This window comes from Syngnathus acus, chromosome 4 (genome assembly GCF_901709675.1).
Source record: "Syngnathus acus chromosome 4, fSynAcu1.2, whole genome shotgun sequence".
NCBI classification, from domain to species: Eukaryota; Metazoa; Chordata; class Actinopteri; order Syngnathiformes; family Syngnathidae; genus Syngnathus; species Syngnathus acus.
Window position 1 is genome coordinate 8144429 of NC_051090.1, and position 17845 is coordinate 8162273.

The window sequence follows — 17845 nt, forward strand, 5'->3', positions numbered from 1 at the left end:
AGACAGACAGACAGACAGACAATAAATAAATGAATAAATAAATACATAAATAAATAAATAAATAAATAAACAAATAAATAAATAAATAAATAAATAGATAGATAAATACAGCATACACGATACCAGGGGAAAAAGAAAAAAAGAACACACACATTACAGGGCAACTCCATATTATCCCGGAATATGAAGTTCTCCGGAGTACGCGTTAAGAAACAAAACGGAAGTGACGACTTCTGAAATACTTTCCCGTATGAGTAATGTATGAGCAATGCTGAATCGTTTTGTTGTCAAAATCCCTACGAAAGGAAATTATTCAGAGTAAAAGTACGACATTATTTTTTTTTTCCGATTATTTAAAAATATTTCTTACGCTTGGAGTAACGTGTTTGACCTCTTTACCCAGGATGCACTTGGCACTTGCCATCTTGTCTGGTGGAAGAGAGGCAAGCAAGCAAGCAAGCAAGCAGGCACGCACGCAGCTTCAGCTAGCAGGCAGCCAGCACCCGAGCTTCCAGTTGCGGTGCTCTTGTGGCTATCTGTCAGCTAACAGTCACAAGTAACTTACGACACTCAGAGGCCAAACTTCAACGACTCCTGACGTCTTATTCTCTCTCCGCCGCTGGACTATACTTTTCTACTTGAAGGGTCCGAGAGGAATGTTTACATTATGATTCCACACCTGTTGGCGAAACTAGCTCACTTGAGCTAACTCGGCTAGTCGGCAAATCGAAAAAGAGAGAGAAGTGGGCTCACAAACCGAGCCGGGCCTGCCTCCGACTGAAGTCCCGGGGACAGCTGCTGAACATCTCGGACAAGGGCCTGCTTGTTGCGGGGCTCGCAGGGACACAAGGACGGCTGACCGGGTGCCAGAGAGGCCGGGGAGGAGTGCAGTGACTGGACACCGCGTGAGGTCTCAGGAGTTTGGGACAGTCTTGGACCGTGCTTGTGACTTTTCTCCGAGTGGACTGAGCGAGAGGTAAATGGTATGGAAAAGTGCTGTGGTGGTACGTCTCCGTGTTGTGTCCACCTCCAGTGAATTTATCAGTAGAAGACGGGACGTGCGCCGCTTCGTTTCATGTGGGAATACACTGACTCGACGGAGCAAGCCAACATGTCGAAAATGCCAGCGAAGAAGAAGAGTTGTTTCCAGATCACGAGTGTGACGCAGGCTCAGGTGGCGGCCAACAACACCGCAGACGACACAGAGAGTCTGGACGACCCGGACGAGTCCCGAACAGAAGATGTGTCACGAGCTGACCTTGCTGTGTGCGATAGGAGCTCGTCCGAGGAAACCTTAAACAACGTGGGAGACACGCTGGATGGACAGGCTGCTTTGACAGCTCCTGTCAACGGGGGGCTCGCCAATAATAAAAATGCATGCGGCGGTCGTGCGACCCCACAGCATTCGGTAACAAGTGTGCCCATTGTTCCGCCCCCCACTGCCACTGTCTCTACCACTGTTGCACCTGCAAATACTTGCAGCTCTCGCTTCAGAGTCATTAAACTCGACCATGGTACGGGTGAGCCTTTCAGAAGAGGAAGATGGACTTGCACTGAGTTCCATGAGAAAGACTCTGATTCCAATGGTAATCGGACTGTGGATAGCATCAAGCCAAATGTAACCGTCGATCACAGTACAGAACGGGACAGTGGAATAGGGACCACCAGTAACACCGTAGTCTCCACCAGCACTTCCTCCTCACAGGCTTTGGAGAATGCCGTGGACGACGGCATTCATGCCACTCTTTCTTTAGAGACTGTGCAGCAAGGCTTTGGCTTGGTCCCCCAGATTGGGAGTGGAGCTAGTGCCTTCCAGCCCACAGGGTACTCAACAGCATCAAAACAAACGCAACACGCTCAGGTCAATATGCAACCTGCTGCTCCCCAATTCCTCTCGAATAACCTCAAGGGCGTGCACCAAAGTTCCCTGCAGCACAAGTCTCCCATCGTGCCGCCCGTCACACAAGTCCAGCACTTTCCTTATTCGAACCATCCCACAAGCCAGCTAGACTACCAGCACTTGGGTTCAAGTACTCTTCCCATAACGCCTCACTCTGTGGGCCCCTTGTCTTCTATCATGCTAGCTGGTTCGGTAGCCCAGGGGCTAGGTGTCGATGCAGCCTCCGCCCAGGGCCTCCTGCTCCACATGGCAACAGGAGGTGCCCAACAGCAGCACCTGGTCAACCCTACACAGCCCTCGGGTGGGTTAGGTCTTGCCGCCACCTCCTCTGCCGCCAGCGGTGGCCTGAATGTGCCTGTCACAGTGGCCACTACCACCACTACCCCTACAGCTGGGACGAGTCTGATTCCTGGCACCGGAGGAATCAGCACAGGCCTTCTCACTGGATTCAGCAAACAGACAGAAGATGGTTGGCCCAAATCTGAAGTCCTACCTCAGCCCAGTGGCAGTGTGATGCCAGTGAAAGACAGTATGAACCCTTTCATCAGAGAAGGTTTCGGCCTTCCCAGTCCTGCTGTCAACAGCCTCTTTGGCATCCATATAACCATGGATGGTGATGAGGACAGGTAAGAGGATGTTTTGCAGTCGCTACCATTCTAAAGAGCGATTTTGACCGTTGTGGCCGGCGTGAGTTCAATTCCCATTCGAGGATGGTGTGAATGTGAATAGATGCTGTTTATGGACAGTTACATTATTTGGGGAGTTTGAAGCATCCTGGGGTTAATATATCCTTTTAAATGTTGTCCGCCCCCTGACAAAAGTCTTTTCAGCCATGAAAGGGTGTCCTTTAGGAAGGTGTTAAGTAAGAGCCTGATTTTTATTTTTATTCCCGAGTGTGACTATGAGACACACCATTCTGCCCCTTTTAGCTCCAAAACCATGTGAATGTTGAGTCTTGCTTACAGTACCCCTTCACATTCACACAACAGGGATTTTTAGGGGCTTGTCAGCAGGCTCTCATACTGCTTGAACTACACTGCAATTGGCTTGACAATGTGCACAAGTAAGGAACAGTGCGTGTGCGCGCGTTGTCCTAGATAATCACAAAAGGAACAGCCGGTACCTCTTTCTTAGTTGGGAAGACAGAAACGAAAGTGATGGAAAGTGGACTGACTTCTTTGCACGCCTGTGTCGCTATGACGATGTTGGCAGCAGGGCAGGACATTTAATGGATGTAGGATGAAGAAGGTCACTTTTGCATTAGTCACACAGACATGCACACACCTATGAGGACCACAGAGAGCTTTAAGGCGTGTGTGTGTTTGTATGTGCGCGTGTGTGTAGGATGACATGGCAGGATGACTGTGTGTTCTGGTCTGGCACTGAAGTCTTCAGTGTCTTTGTTGACACGACAGCGTAGCTAGGTGTTGACCTGTTTCTTGACTCAGTTGTTGTTGGTTTTTTTAAATTGTCTAGCTGTTGTAATTTGCCGGTCTTGTCAAAGTTTTACAATTTATTTACACTTTGAATATATTAGTAATTAAAAACTCATTCAAACATTGAGTGTCCCAGCAAGCACGTGTTTGGCCAGCTATTTATCAAGCGCTATCAATATGTGTGGAGTCCTTTTCAATAAAAGGTGGGATGGAATTTACAACCAGCACAATAACATTTACATGATTGAGATTAGTTTGACAATCTGCCACCTCTTAAGCAAATAAGTCAATGAACTTGGGCCCAGACATATGTGATAGTCGACGTGCGTTGTCACCAGGAAAACTTGCACACACACATGCGCTTGATGTCAGGGAAAGTTGCGGTCTGATAAGGAGCGCTTTCAAATGTCATGTTGCAAGATGGGCTGCATCACAGATGCCAGGTTGTCACCATTGTGAGTTTAACGGGAAATTAATTGGAATGATGATCAGGGAGAAAACATTGGGATCTTTTATTATGGCTATATTTAAGGCAGCATCCAACTAATATGGCCACAAGGAATCCAGTGTCACTCCAATGATTTTCATTTGTTTTTTAATTCTTGTCATATATCTACCATTAATTATTTGTGTATACATTTAAAATGTTTTACAACACTTCACATCTGAGAAATAAACGATTTAATTGAATTAAAAAAAATTGAGTTGTATTCAAGTTCACTTGTAATCCACCTCCAAGAACCCTCTATCTATGATTATATCTTCTAAGCTAGAAGAAGACTCCCAGTAAACTCCCGAAAAATATTTTCCATATTTTATCAGACAAAGACTTCCACAATGGCGAGATATCAGGATGTGCACATGTGTTATGTATTTATAGTGTCGCGGTGCCCCTCCCTCCATTCTCCCACTTGGCAGTTTGACAGTCTAAGGGGGGGGGGGGGGGTCTCGGTTGCAATGGCCATGTGTTGCTGGTGGCAAATGGGTTGCTGCCATGGCCTGGACACAAGGGAATAGTTTATTTTCCACTGATAGCTGGGCTCCCTTAACTTCCAAGGGAGAAATTCTTGGAGCCTTGAATAGCTTGGATTGTCATGTTGAGCATCTGGCTCTCTGCCAGCTTAATTTTGGGCCACTGGACCACTAGCTGTTAATGGAAATATCTCACCACCCCCAGTCCCTACTTAACTCCAGTTGGTGCTTAGTACAATATTTATTAGGGATGTTCAATACCACTTTTTTTCCAGACCGAGAACAACGCTCAAGTATGCAAAATACCAAGTGACTAAAACTTTTAAACATATAATTTCTGTAGAACCAATGACAGATACTTTCAAAGGGATCCCTTTTATACTTATAACAAAAGGCTGAACACATATTGTGCAGTATAGAATTTAATTTCAAAAGAAAACAGTTCATTCTCATTTAGGAAGAATTGCTAAAAAATTAAATTAATTAATAAAATGTCTTCTTTCAAAATAAGTCGAAGGGCAAAATAATAGAGGTTAAACTGTTAAGAATGGCACTATAAAGTTGCAAAATAGGGCTGGCTGATACAACTAAAAAGCGTATCAAAATTTACATTTTTCATATTAGCTGGTATGAAATATTTACTTTGACAAATTTTTCAGGTGTTAGGACGTCTCCCAGTGCAGGGATTGTGGGTTCAATTTCGGATTCGGCCTTCCTGTGTGGAGTTTGCATGTTCTCCCCATACCTGCGTGGGTTTCCACTGGGTACTCTGGTGTCCTCCCACATTCCAAAAACACGCTTGGTAGGCTTGTCCCCTGTATGGAATTACCGTACACAGTCAAACTCCAAACAGGTTAGTGGTTGGATAAGATATGGTGGCAGGTTGCATCTGTTCCAGGAACGAGAAGGGTGCGTAAACTGCTGGTGTTCATTGGGTTTTCCAAAATACTCTGAAGGCCGAACTGGTCCGACCCATCTTTTGAGGAGTTACAGTATGTTAAGTATGCACAGCTCATTTCAAAGCCAGTCCTTAGACCAAAGAGAGAACCTGTTGACAGCTGCTTGTTACCAGCCTGTGTTTGTGCGTGTCACAGTTTCTCCAAGGTATGGTCACAGTCAGTCGGGTGATCAATTGTTAGCACCCAACACACCCGTAGCTCACCGCCATTCTGCCTTGGTGTCACTCACATGGGGCTGCTACTGTTGTGCCTGATGCATCTGCAGCATTGTGACGCATGCGCTTTTAGATGTTTGAAAACAAGATGATAGATTTTGTGTCAAAGTAATGATTTCCTCTACTCTTTAAGGATACACTGAAAAATATTAAGCCCATTGTTGTGCATGTTTTTGGCACTTTTAAGACTTCTAAAGGATGGCCGCCGATCTGGTCTTGGGCCTCACCTCGTTAGGTCTAATGAAGAATGCGGTTAAGCCATCTCTCTTTAAAATATGTAATTGTCGTAACCATGCATTCTTTTGAGAGTGAGACTTGAGACTGGAACAAGGACGTCACAGTGCCTTCGAGATGTCTGAATCGTTACGAATGAGGATGTGAAGAAAGCATGGCGGCCAGCTGCAGTTGAGTCATTCATTCTTCTCTCTGTTCGCTCGCTTCCTTTCGTTGGGTGTCATCCACTGTTCTGATTCACTATGACTGCCCGTGGTGTAGAATAGTGTGGGATTTTCCACAGACATTTTTGTTTAAGAACATGTTGCAAGTCAAAAGCTCTCTCTACCTATAAGACACACATATTTAAGTTAACCGGTTCTTTCAATAACCGCTTCCCCTTTTTCTCAAACCATCTCCAGTCATCAGCATTTCACAACTTTTGCTCCTTTTTTCTCAGAATGTAAGTTTGAGTGAGTAAGTGGATATGACTCATTGTGGCTAGATGACCTACTAACACTTGATTGATATCTATAAATGCGACCTCAAATAGATGGTACGCTTACTGCTCACCAACCAAACCATCTGTTTATTTCTAACTTGTCAGCCACCGTCTTTTACAATGTGGTTTCGACTGACGTTGAAAGTCTGAAAATGCACGTCGTCTGTCCTTTTACCATTATTATCGAGGAGCACGTTTCATCAAAGATCTTAAAGCATGAATGACCTTCTATTGGCGGGCATCAGGTTTCAGTATTATTACTCTTTATTTTATGGCCTTGAGATGCTGCCAAATACACTACATCACTCTGGCAAAAGAAAGGAAAGTGTCACAAAGGCTTAATAAGCCGTATTTGAAGCCAAGGTAACTTTCGGTCATTAATGCAATGTCCAAAAGACACACCCGGTGTCAAAGGAGTTGGCTGCAATTTGTCACAGGAAGTTGCTAGTATTGGACTTGACCTAGATATACAAATGCCCAGGCAACCAGTAAGAAGACAGCTTGTTTGCAAGAAACTGCACCAAAGCCAGGATCTGGCGTTAGACATTACAAGTTTGGAATTTGAAATTGAGCAATCAGGGTGACTTTGCTGCCTCAGGCTGGCATTCTGCTAAATGATCCACCCTTGATGGTAATACACTGACTCATCATAAGTCACATTAACAATTATGTGAAAGCTGTAATGAAAACCTTTTTTTTTTTTTTTTTGGAATGACAATGCTCAGATTTACATATACATTCTTTTCACTCTACTTTTCCTGCAAACCCAAGCTTATTTTGTTTATTTATAAATGATGTACAAAACAACACCACTTTATGAAGCATTTTGTCATGGTGCAATCTAGGGCAATGAGAAAGATTGAGTTTTTCCATCCTTAGCTGCGTAACAAGCACTTAGACTTAGTCAGGTCTGCAAGCTTGGACCCTTGCAGAGGGTCACGTCCGTTTTTTTGTTTTGTTTTAGTTTTATTACGGGGTGGGGGTCTCAGTCCCATCCCGTGGTATGTACTCAAATCACAACAGGATGAGAACTCCAAACATAGCATCATGTCCATGTTTTGATATCCTGCCATAAATATTGGCACCCCTGGTTAAGATGTAATCTTGAGTTTCTAATAAATCCCTGCCCCCCCAAAATAATATGAAGGAAAGAGGAAAAACCAACTTTTAATCCAAGTTGTTTTATTCAGTGGAAAAAATCGTGTGTGCCACAATTAGCACCCCTGATGTTAAAACTTTGTACAACCCCATTATCATGTCAAATTACATATTGCTTCTAATCCTACAGTGCCTTAGGCTCTGCTTAACAACCTGTTTGGAAAGGTTTGTTATGCAATACAAACATGGAATTTTTGATTGACAGGCGTTTTAATTTCAATCCCTTGTAAAGCACACATCATAGGACCATAGATCGGTCCTTCACATGTGACAGTTGGGTGCAACGTAGCCTCTGGCATCTCACAGGAGGCCCATTCTTGACACCCTGTTGCACCATGGTAACTGAGCTTGTATTCATAGTATATTGTTGGACGGATTTTAGTCCAAGTATCTATCCCCACGGCTGTCTTTTTTTGGGGTGGGTCGTACATCGAGGGTACTCTGCGGTTTAGCAGAGTAGACTTCATATTCATGTCTGCTCTTTGTCTTTCATCGGGGCTGCCCCAGCAAGATGACTTGATTCTCTGGCTGCAATGCATTCATTCCATTTTTGTTAATCATTTTAATTGCAAAACTTGCTTCAGTGTATGAAAAGCATCTTGGAAGATCATCAACTGAGATTCCACTGATGCATTTGCAAACAAGTCATTGTGCTGACAAACTTCCCCCACTGTAGCAATAAAACCAAGGTTTTGCCTTGTTAATATGGCTGAGCTCACAGCAGTTGCAGTTAGGGAGATCTTAAAACTCACAGCATTGACATGCCTCACCAATGTGTGAGGACAAGGTCCCGGGGCTGGTCACGGTACAATTGTCCAGGCATAGATAACGCTTTCATTGGTTCTGTAAACCAACCAGCAGTTCAGAAAGCGAGAACAGTTCTCTCTCGATTCCTGCTTTTGGTTTTTTGTTCCTCTTTGACTACCCATGCTCTGGTTGAATGTTCACCCCACTGACCTCTGGCACCCTCACTTATTGACATTTCCTCGCTTTCCCACTCAAAGAATATCTCGTTCCGTTCCTTTACCTCATGTTTCTTCTCTTTTTTCACTTTCTAAAAAAAAAAGCAGAAACCCTTCCACTACTTTCTACCAGGCTTTCCGGCCTCGCGGATAACAAGGGTCAAAGCCTATCAACAATAGGTATGAGCTCAGATGTGTTTGCTTGTTTGTTTGTGTGGCCTGGAGTGGCTGCCTCAGTACCCAGTCGACGCACTCAAGTAACCAACTAAAATTAGTCCATCAGTCCTCTTTTATTACTTTGACATTTATGTGATGCGAAGGTGCCATTTCCCAACATGTAGTTCAGTTTATTTGATGACGTGAGGACAGATCAGTATAAATCTTGGTTATGTAATTTGTTGACACTTGGCAATTGTTGAACTGGGAGTATCACGCTACATGTCAACAGTTGCGTCATTTTCACCTGGAATCAAATCCAGTTTTAACAATGCGCATTGGCTACCAACATGCCCATGGGTTCTAGTTTTGGCGAATAGCAACAACACATAAATACATATGTATTTTCTTGTTAACCGATGAAGGAACGGACAGTCATTCTTAGAACTCACATTCATAATTTGTGGAACTCAGCCACTGTTTGGAACAGAGCAATCATTTAATTCCCCTAATAGACTTTCAGGTCTATTTGAAGGGCTAGTTGCCAAATCAAATGACTTGTCACTGTGGGTATTTCAGTCACTGAATTGTTATAATGCTTGGAGATAAATAGATAAATAGCACTAGGCTCTCGTAAATGTCAATGCAATTGGTAACTGTCCTGGCAGCTTTTAAGCCATCAGTGATAACGTTTTGTCAGTCACAAGCCACTGGTGGTCGGGATAGCTGAGGGTCAAGAGATTTTAGCACCGCACAGAGCAGATCATACTAAAATAACACAACCAGGCTATGGTAGATGATGTATTCCCCCTGAAGTCTGTCATTTACATTCTCCGACGCAAATCTGATTAGTATTCATTTTGCATTCTTGGCCTGTTGAGGAAGGCAGCCTGTACCTATGCTGAGGTTCCCTTGCTTTGTATAAAAGACAATGAAGCTGAAGCTGTGAGGGTTATTGAGGGTGGAGCCTGCAGAATAGTTGCACACACTCAGGTTGTGTTATGAATGACCGATAAGTCGAATATTTGCTGCTGTGTCGATAAGAAAAATAAAACCTGAGCAGTTGATTTTTGGACTGCTGCCCGTCCTTGATGTTTACATAGTTCTGCTATAGGCCATTGCTTTGATTGACTTTCTGCTCGGGTACGGCTGCCATCATAAATAGACGGGGCACGTGTTTTTAAAAAGGACCAGAACGGAGAGACGCCTCTGGGAAACTCGAAACACATTGTGGCAGTTGGAAGTGTTGATTGAGTTGTGTCCACTTTAGCAGAGTCGAACCAAATGTTCATAATGTATGCCTTAAAGTACGCGAGTTGCTGTGGGACATTTGTTATCAGCCACCTCTTTTTTTTTTAAATTTTCACACTTTTTCCTGTATTGTATGAAATGAATTCATTCCCATAAACTCAATTAGGGATTTTATCGAAAAGGGCTTAAAATGTGCTTCAATAAGAAAGTTGCAAAATGTACCTTTAGAATTATGAGCTGAGGTCACCACTGTTTAAACATAGTGTTTCTAATAATGTGACTGGAATAAGTGATGTCACTAACATTCAATTAAATGTTTCCAACAGTACCAACCGTTTACGTAACACCCTTTGAAGCTTTATTTTTTTCCCCTCCCAAAATACTGTCATTGGCACAGAATCAATTGGAATCACATTGTTGACCAAAAATTAAAACCACATTAACCAATAGGCTGTGGAGCATAAAGTACCTTACCCAACCCAATTCAATTGTTTTGTTCTTCAAAGACTTTGAGTACATCATTTTTTTGACGGAGGAATTGATGGGGCGCTATCTTAAACTCCTCCCCAACGTGGTCCTCTTATGTAACTGCCAGCAGGTCTTAAGGTTTCTACTATTCTAAAGGTAACATTTGCATCTTGTCAACTTTATCTTTGGAAACTTGGATGGCATTTGACCTATATTAATACCACGAGCGTTTACTGAGCACACATGTCTCCCTTGACCAGCGTCCTGTTGCTTCACACTTGGTCAGTTAAAGGCTTGTCATGCTCAGGAATTTCCTATCACAAGCATCAATGTTTCTATTCAGCTTTCAGCAAACTCCGTCACTGGGCAAGTAGAAATTAACAAAAATTTGCCTAAAGCTGTAGATGTAGATAATTAGTCGGCAGCAAAACAATTTCCATTTCAAAATGTGACCGATGAAGTAATATCCCAGCTGACATGTCAGTGCAAGCTTTTAAAGGCGCCGTGTCCAATGATATTAGATGGACTCAAAGCATCTTCTTCAATACTCAAAGAGAACCTTCTTGATCTCGTGATGCATATGCTGCGGAATACAGATGCTCCTTCACCATGAACCCTGGATTTTGCCAATACAACCTTTAACTTGCATTCCAGTTGGGCCTTAATCACATTAAAACAAGTAAGTGGGGCATATTTAAATCCCCCAAATGATTTGAGGAGCAGAGTGGTATAGTGCTGCATGGATACATGCTAAGAGCTGCTTTTGACTCGGATGACTTTGGACTGAACAACCATAAACATGGACTCCTGGTGTGTTGGCAAATTGAGCCTTGTCACACAACACCTCGCATATGTCGTCAGGAGCCAAGTGGGGGAGTGCTAACTGCAAACATTGCTGTCCCTACGCAAGGGCTTTAAAAATAAGACTTTTCATATCCCAATCAACAAAGTGGCTCAAGCTCAAAAATGTTGACTTTTAGCAAATCGTGGACTGCTTAAGGGCTTTGATTATTTCTCATGACCTCCGCCATCCTGAGTCTGGGGATTATGTAATGAGTATCAGGCCTAGTTCCTTCTGTATGTTTTTGAGGAAGCTATGGGGGCTGTACACACACACACACACACACACACCTATTAATGACTCTTAGTTTCATGTTAGGAAAATAAAACATCAATCCACAGACAAGTCAGATTTTGTTTAGTCTTCGCTGTCTATACGCGAGCCTCCCTATTGGTAGACAACACATCCTACAATCTTTTTGTTCCTGGGCACATATTCACATTATTCCCACATCCTGCAATTGTCAACATTGACCTCATGATACAATGACGACAGCAACTATTTGTCCACGTTATTTATTCAACAAAGGTCAGGGGATTTGAATTGTGTTTAATGATGTTTTGTAAGACTCAAACATATTTTACATCTGATTTGAAATCAAATAAACTGAAACTTGTCTTTCATGTGCTATTTTCTGCCAATTGAGAATAAATTGTCAGTCATGATTGAAAACACGAGAAGCCATTTCAAATAGCAATTGACGATTCTATTTTGTTTGCAAAAACAATTTGTTTTTTATGCACAACTAAAAAACATAGTTCTTAAGCATAGTTAGATCACACCACCAAACCCTCTTCTTAAAAAAAAAAAAAAACTTAGTGGAAACTTTGCATGTTTTCCCACTACTTGTACTCTAGTACTTTAACTTATTACTTTGAATTGTGAAATTGGAAACTTTGCTGACACCATCTGGTGCTGTCGCCAAACTGCACCTTGAAGAAAACAGAACTTGTCGAGCAACAGTAAGTCATCGGTGAGCGTGCTCCTCTGTTGTAGTCCTCTCCCTCCCAACTATTGTTTTGAAATCCACTCAGGTCTCATTTGTCCAGCTGCCCCCCACACCCCACTGGGAGTATTTGTATGATTTGGGACAGGGACGTGTGCCGGTCCATCTGTGTGCGAGTGGCGAGCTCATTGATTTATGTGACGCCATGGTGAGTCATGTGATGTGGTGACATGTGCTTGTTGTCTCATGCCGTCTTTATGTGAAGTCTATTTACAGTGGTGAACTTGGGGTGTGCCTGTAGGATCCCCCCCCATGAATAGATGTTCCACAGAAAAGTTGGTACTGAACCCAAAAGCTTGTAGAAACAAATTGCCTGGACACCCTCCCGTTCTTGCTGTGTCGTGTCACAGCATGATGTTGGCTCTGACACAGATGTTTGGCTCGGGAAAAACTGGCCTCGAGGCCGGAGGTGTCCGCGGATGGAATGCGCTGAAGGTCCCGTTGGAGGATGCGCGTGTGGACGTCGTTGCAATCTGTAGGGGCAGGCCCATGTGGAGGTTAGCGCAGCAAGAGGTCCTTATATAAACCACCACGTGTCTTTCTTCTTGAATAAGATGTACCGGGTGTTTTGTTTTTGTTGGAAACGGAATGAAAACAAATTAGATGAGGGGATTTTGTCTGCCTTTGCGCAAGAAGAATCTCAGTCAGTAAACTAATTTGAATCCAGCCGGCCTTGTCTCTCGCTGGTGTAACAAAACCAAAACACATTTCAAGCAAAGTCGGATTTGAAACGTTTTCTCTCCCATTGTGAACAGTTCGTCTTTTTAAGGGTGGAATGAGTTCACCTTGTTTATCAGGGCCTCAAATCACACAGCTACTGTGGAATGCCACAAATTCAAATTGTTCTCGGCATTCATGGACTCTGAATAAAAAACCTCAGGCGAGATGAAACCCCACTTGTAATTCATGATTAGGCGATTGATTAGATTTTTTTCCCATTTTCATGATTAGAAAATATAAAAAAATATTTGACCTGTATTTAATGCAAGTATGAATTCAGTAGAATGTGATTTTAGTGGGTTGTTTGTACGACAGTGGCATTTAGGAGACTTAAATGGGTCACAAAGTTTGAATGATCAAAATGGGGTTCAGAAGATTTCTTGTGAACAATGTCATCTGAAATTAAACGTAAAGTGAATGATCTAATTGTTCACCTATAACGTTGTTTGTTTTATGGAAATAAGAAAAATAAAGCAGTCATTTGAAATAAAAAATAAATAAATAAAAAAGAATTCACTCTTGGCCTCGAGATTGGACTATTTCTGTCAGGCTCCTGATTAAAAATATAACCCTGCAAAGAAATCTGCTTCGCTGTACAAGTAGGCGTCCTGCTTGCTCAACTCCTCCCCTGTGATTGCTTCCCATGTGACCACGCGAGCTGCCTTTTAAGACAGTCCTTGTCTTGTTTTCTCCTGTTGGATACATAGCGACGGGACGGCCAAGTAGAAACAGTCACAGCTGAAAACTACCTGGACACTTGACTTATTTTTTTTGTGTGGAGAGTTGCTAAGATGCGCTGCACAATGAGCTACAGTCTTTCGTGTTCGCCGGGGTCTTCTCCCACATATTCCGGACGCTTGATGCCTTACAGAGCGAGATGCGGCAGGTAAAAAGAAACATTTGAAACTTTCTTGGATTTAAGTGTGTGACTCTTCTCTTCACCCGATTTGTACCGCGCGTCATGTAACCCGAATCCTTCTGTGTTTGCGCGAGGGTCGTCTACGTGCGTTACGTGCGGTGGTCGTCCAGCGTGCTGTACGTGTGCGCTTGCACGCCGCGTGTTGTTGTTGTTGTTGTTAAACGATGCTCACAGCCACTCATTTAAATTAGTTTTTTTTGTTTCCCCAAAGGTGTTGTTACATTAGTTGTTTAAACTATCACAGCTTCCCCTAGTGGGCAAATAAATAATAATAAAAACGCATTGAATTTATAATGCGCTTTTCTATAGTTTACTCAAAGCAAATATTCTCTTTATTGAGCCTAAGCACAAATAGACAACAACTCTAACAGCACAACACTAGTTAATTGTCAATGTAAATGTGATTATGGGTCTATATGGAGTTAGCTGCGATAGGCTCTGTAATTGGTGATTATGACACATCACATGGCCTGGCTTGATGTTTTAGTTTCCAGCTGCTTGGTGGCCACTGGGTTACTTTGACAGAAAACCAGACGGCATGTAAAACCACTCCAGGAAATTATAGTGATGAAATTTGTGTCATTCTTTGGTTGCCACGAGCTGCTTAACGGAAGTGATATGATTGTGAATTGCGTGGTGTGTCGATGTGAAGCATGTGGTGTGATGTGTGGTGCTCATGTGTTTTTTTTTTTTTCCCTCTCCACAGTGCATCCGGTGCCAGCGTAGTTGCCATCGACAACAAGATTGAACAGGCCATGGTGAGTTTTTCCCAGTGTGAGCGGGTTGTGCTTATTTCAATTCAACAATATCTTCGGTGATTGTCACAAACCAGATGTCGGTTGTAGTACCAAATTTAATAAAATAGCCCGTTGGCCCAAATTTGATTAAAATTTATTTATAATCCTGATGATAACAATGTTTGTTTCCTCAGGATCTGGTTAAGAGCCACCTAATGTACGCCGTCCGCGAGGAGGTGGAGGTGCTGAAGGAGCAGATCAAGGAGCTGTACGAGCGCAACTTCATGCTGGAGCGCGAGAACGCTGTGCTTAAGTCGTTGGCCAACTCGGATCAGCTCAACCATCTTTCCAGCCACGGCAGCACGTCGCCCCCGCAGCAGCAGCAACATGCAGCCATTACAAACAACACCACCCCCTTGACACACCTTGAGGGGGCTCAGAGCATCCCCCACCAGCCCAACATCACCTCGGCGTGATCCCCTCCCTACCCGGCTCGCACCCAAACGCATCCACCGTTCCATACGCTCAATTCCACACCTCTGTCGAGCATAGACAAAAGCATACCGTCCCTACAACGCTGCGCTGCGTTCGTTGTGCTCCACTTGAGGGAAATAGGGACATCATCTTGAAAGAGAGCCATCGTCACTCCTTGCAAAGTCTTATTGAAAGCTGAAGTGAGATGGTGGCACAAGGGAGCAGGAGCACGGCGGTGGGGCAACAAGTGGTCCAAAAGGGCAGTGCAAAACATGTGGGATGGCCCCAGTGGCAAGTGAAGCTCCTGCAATGTCAGCGTCCACACGCCACATCATTCACGGGGGCCGGAAGTGACCAAGGGATGAGTCATCATCAGCAGAGGCGTCCGGCGGAGCAAGTCCAGTGCCTCCTTCAAGATATGCTGCAACATAAAGCTTACTTTAGTTGTTGTTTCCTCAGAGCCACCATCCTTTGACATTTAACATTTTCATTATTAGTTCACGTTTAGTAATTGCATTTATTTATTTCAGGGCTGCTATTTTCATAATGTCACGAACAATGTCACAAAAGACAAAAAAGTCTATTGTCTCTTTTTAGAATCTTGTCTGGACGTTTTGGTAGTCTCTCGCAAACAAGCAAAGTGTCAGTGAGTGAAGCGGAGGGGGGGAAAGAAACACTAAAGCAGAACTCGCATGAGTTGAAATCCAGGTTGAATGTATATTTTGTAACGTATTCAGAGTGAACACGGTATGTACAGTACAGGAGAGGAAAATCTGCCAAGAAATGAAATATGTGCTGGGAGGTTTTTGATAAAGCGAACTATTAATTCTTCTTTGTCTAAATGGGTAGAAACAAACAAAAGATTAGGGGCTTGGTTGGGGGATGAAAAGCTGTGAAATTGTTGGACCTATTTTATAACCAAAGACGCAACGCTGTGTAAGTCTTTTTCTGTTTTCACCCCTTTATTATTATTATTTCTTTTTTTAAAAGGCACACTTTCCCCCTTTATTTTTTGCCTCTTTTGCATGACCTGCATGCCCAATACGCAAACCACTTTCTTAAAATCATGTTTTTAAATTCAGCACTCAATTTGTGTTCTCTGTCAGCGCGTCTGTCTGTGGCTATAGTTGTGATGAAAGGGAACAAATGCAGCGGAATTGACGGAGAAGAGAGAGAAAATGAGCCATTTTTTGTTACATTACAGATTTTAATGTATTTAACAAAGTTAGCATTTAAATTTTGATTGTAGCATACCAACACGCCCTTAAAATAACAAAAAACTTCCATAATTACACCATTTACAGACCATAAGGAAACTATGAAACATTTCTTAACTTGAAGCTGGAACCCAGACAGCGGTGACATTTTGGGATGTTCATTGCGTCACCTGCTGTCGTCAGGTGATACAGATGCGGTCTATGTGGCTTAGAACCAAACCAAAATACTTGGAGATTGTACGAGTTATCTTACTACAAGATGAACTCCTGGTTTTTTTTCTTTTTAAACCACAAATGCATTTATTCCTCTCTTTGTTTTCCTTGTGTTTAATTTGAAGGAGATGCCGCGTACATGCCAAGTGTACTGTACGGAAGTGATCACTGAGCCTTGGAGAAAAATCTTAACGATGCCCTTGTAATGTGCTGTTCAGACATTTTAATTTTCAGACTATAATAAATGACTGTTTTATTAAGAACGTGTGTATGTATTTATTGACCGAGCTCTTTACCGAGCATAAAAACCTCTTAACACACAGCATATTGACGATTTTCCCACGGAAGAGTAAAAACACCAAATGGCATCGGGCCACCCACAAAAAGTATTACCTAATACCGGATCACCACTCTGACTGAATGTTGTCTTTGTTTTTGCCCAGAAGTTGCTTTTAGTATTTTTATGTGTTGCCCTGAACTTGCTAGCCCTTCGATTTCACAGGGAACATGTGAGTCTGGAATGTTTTTACATGTGAGGCCTATTTTTAAATCATTATTATTAATATTTATTTTTTAATACTTTGTTGAGGATCACAGGTGAAGTGAGCTCCAACTGTTTATCTGTTTATCACAGGACACATTTGGTCAAACATTCACATTTACAGTTTACTGGTACATAACTCAAAACTGGAGTTTTCTATTATACAGCCTCAAATTGGATTGCAGGTTATTCAATGAGTTGCAAATCACAAAAACAGTGTTGCATCTATGATGACTGTCAGCAAAATTTAACTGTAAATCTCCCATCTGTTTTTTCTCAGTTATAGTCTAACGACAAGAGACGACCCAAAAGATTTGTTCAAAAATATTGCGTATGACATACTGTACTGCAAAATCATACGTGTCCAGTCAATTCTTTCAATGTGGCAAACATTGGTGCAGAAAGCGAAATATTTATAAAGTCCAAAGAATTCAACTGTTGATCATCATCAAAATTCAGCATTTTTTTTATATCGTTCACTGAAAATTTGACAAAAATTTCACTTAAAAAAAAATGATGTCGAGCAATGCGTGTGGATTTCAAACAGATCAAAAAGACTATTTATAACCACCCCTTCTTTTATATTTCGTCATCAGGTTTTCAGTCAGGAATTTGAGACGTAATGTAGAGTGTGGTGAAGTACGTGGATGGTATCGGTCCAACACGGCAGAAAGGAAAGACAGCTGTGGCAGAGGCATGTGTAAAATCCAGAATGAAGTCATGAAGTCTCGCTTCCTGTCGCTCAGCTGTCATTCAGACACCAATAACAACGTCACTACATGCTACCTACCACTTTGACTCATACTGGCAGCCAGCAGTCTTTTTGATGCTAATTTGATCCCTCTTAGATCATGTGACAAATGTTTCACATTCTATTCTTATGTAACTAAAAAGTCCAGATTAGAGGTACTTTTTAAACCTGTTCACTTTACAACCAAAATTAAAAATCAAATTTAAATTTCACCATTTTTATTACAATGACCCA

General features: G+C 42.5%; 1 protein-coding gene across 2 annotated transcripts; it reads left to right on the plus strand.

The window, feature by feature from the left end:
• Positions 1–254: 254 nt before the first annotated feature.
• LOC119121761 (TSC22 domain family protein 2-like) lies at positions 255–16582 on the plus strand. 2 transcript variants are annotated; one of them, XM_037249655.1, is made up of 4 exons: positions 255–324; positions 404–2526; positions 14385–14436; positions 14610–16582. In XM_037249655.1, exons 2-4 carry the CDS (start codon positions 1076–1078, stop codon positions 14889–14891), a joined length of 1785 nt encoding a protein of 594 aa, XP_037105550.1. In that variant the 5' UTR covers positions 255–324; positions 404–1075; the 3' UTR covers positions 14892–16582. The 2 variants fall into 2 exon arrangements, with proteins under 2 accessions (XP_037105550.1, XP_037105551.1); XM_037249656.1 differs by lacking the exon at positions 255–324 and having other exon boundaries at positions 363–2526.
• Positions 16583–17845: the final 1263 nt, after the last annotated feature.